Raw genomic sequence first — 1,628 nt, 5'->3', positions numbered from 1 at the left:
AACTCCTGACCTCAGATGATCCGCCCACCTCGGCCTCCCAAAGTGCTGGAGTTACAGGCGTGAGCCACTGTGCCCAGCCCAGAAAGCCTTTTAGCTGACCAGGCTACTCCCAGCTGAGAAGCGTGGAGGGTCGAGGTCTCAGTTTCTCCTGATGTGCTCTCCCCTTTGGCCAGTGTGCCGCAGGCTCCTGGAGCAGGTGGTCAGCTGTGGTGGGCTGCTCCCCGGAGCTGGGCTCCCCGAAGAACAGACCATCACCTGGTTCCAGTTTCACGGCTACCTGCAGAAGCAGGGTGTCTCCGACCTGGAGAAGCACTTCACCCAGCTCACCAAGGAAGGTAAGGCTGGGGTGGGTGGCTGTCATAGCAGAGGAATATCCGCGGGGCCCTGTCACATGCAGTTTCTCAGGTTATAATTTGGAGCCACTACATCTATCCCCGCCAACTGTTCTTTTGGGAACCCCGATTTAATGAGATTCCGCATTCAGCCAATGGGGGCTGATATCAGCTCCAAGGGAAGTCAGCTTTAAAAAGCACGGAAGAGAGTTCAGAGCTGGGTAGGAGGGTGATCTTGGCTGGCCAGAGTCCCTGGAGTGTGGGCTGTGGTTTTATTAATTTTTGGAGCATATTTGATTCCGTGTTAAAAGGCCTTCCTGAAGATTCCAGGAGTTCCCTGGGAAACTAGTCCAGACTGGGCCTTGGTGATCATCCTGGTGGGTCTGGGATTTGTTTCTCTGTGGCTACTGGCAGCAGCCAAGCAAACTTGCAGCTGTCCTGCCAAACTCCCACTCAGGGGGCCCGGGCCCACCTCTTTTCTGTCTTCTAGTGACACTCATCGAGGAGCTTCACTGTGCAGGGCAGGCCAAGGTGGTCCGGAAGCTGCAGGGGAAGCGGCTGGCCCAGCTCCAGCCCCTGCCCCAGACTTTAAGAGCCTGGGCGCTGCTCCAGCTGGACGGCACTCCGAGGGTGTCCAGGGTGGCCAGCGCTCGCCTGGCGGGTGCAGTCAGGAACAGAAGCTTCCGGGAAAAGGTACGTTGTCCAGGGCAGGTGGCAGCCCCTGGCCACAGATGTGTGGGCACAGGTAAGCAGGTGTTCTCATGGAAAAGTACAAAGAAGTGAGTACCAGGGGCTGCAGTGGCTGTGAACTATTTTGATGGAGGGACCTGGGCTGCCACCTAACACACATGAATGCACCTTGCTGCTGCCAAAGCCAAACATCTGAGATGTCACTTTGCACACTGAATGGTTTTCTCAGTGGTTTATTTATTTATTTATTTATTTGACAGCGTTCTGCTCTGTTGCCCAGGCTGGAGTATAGTGGCATGATCTTGCAACCTCCGCCTCCTGGATTCAAGCAATTCTCCTGCCTCAGCCTCCTGAGTAGCTGGGATTACAGGTGCCCATTACCATGCCAGGCTAATTTTTGTATTTTTGGTAGAGATGGGGTTTCACCATGTTGGCCAGGCTGGTCTCAAACTCCTGATCCTGTGATCCGCCCGCCTCGGTCTCCCAAAGTGCTGGGATTACAGGCGTGAGCCACTGCGCCCAGCCTTTCTTAGTGTTTTGATAGTCATCCTTATTTACTTTCAATTAATATTCGTGGCTACCTGGTAATGGGTCATTGTGTTCAGT

The 1,628-nt window shown here is 54.4% G+C and overlaps 1 protein-coding gene across 1 annotated transcript in view; it reads left to right on the top strand.

The window, feature by feature from the left end:
• FAM65C (family with sequence similarity 65, member C) overlaps nt 1–1,628 on the top strand; it is a 131,098-nt gene that overhangs the window by 115,473 nt on the left and 13,997 nt on the right. Inside the window, exons 17-18 of the mRNA XM_011993226.1 lie at nt 174–335; nt 823–1,025. Of these exons, the coding sequence (XP_011848616.1) occupies nt 174–335; nt 823–1,025 (365 nt within the window). The remainder of the gene's footprint in view (nt 1–173; nt 336–822; nt 1,026–1,628) is intronic.

This window comes from Mandrillus leucophaeus, unplaced genomic scaffold, assembly GCF_000951045.1.
Source record: "Mandrillus leucophaeus isolate KB7577 unplaced genomic scaffold, Mleu.le_1.0 Scaffold428, whole genome shotgun sequence".
Classification (NCBI taxonomy): Eukaryota; Metazoa; Chordata; class Mammalia; order Primates; family Cercopithecidae; genus Mandrillus; species Mandrillus leucophaeus.
This window is presented reverse-complemented; position numbering and strand designations above follow the sequence as displayed.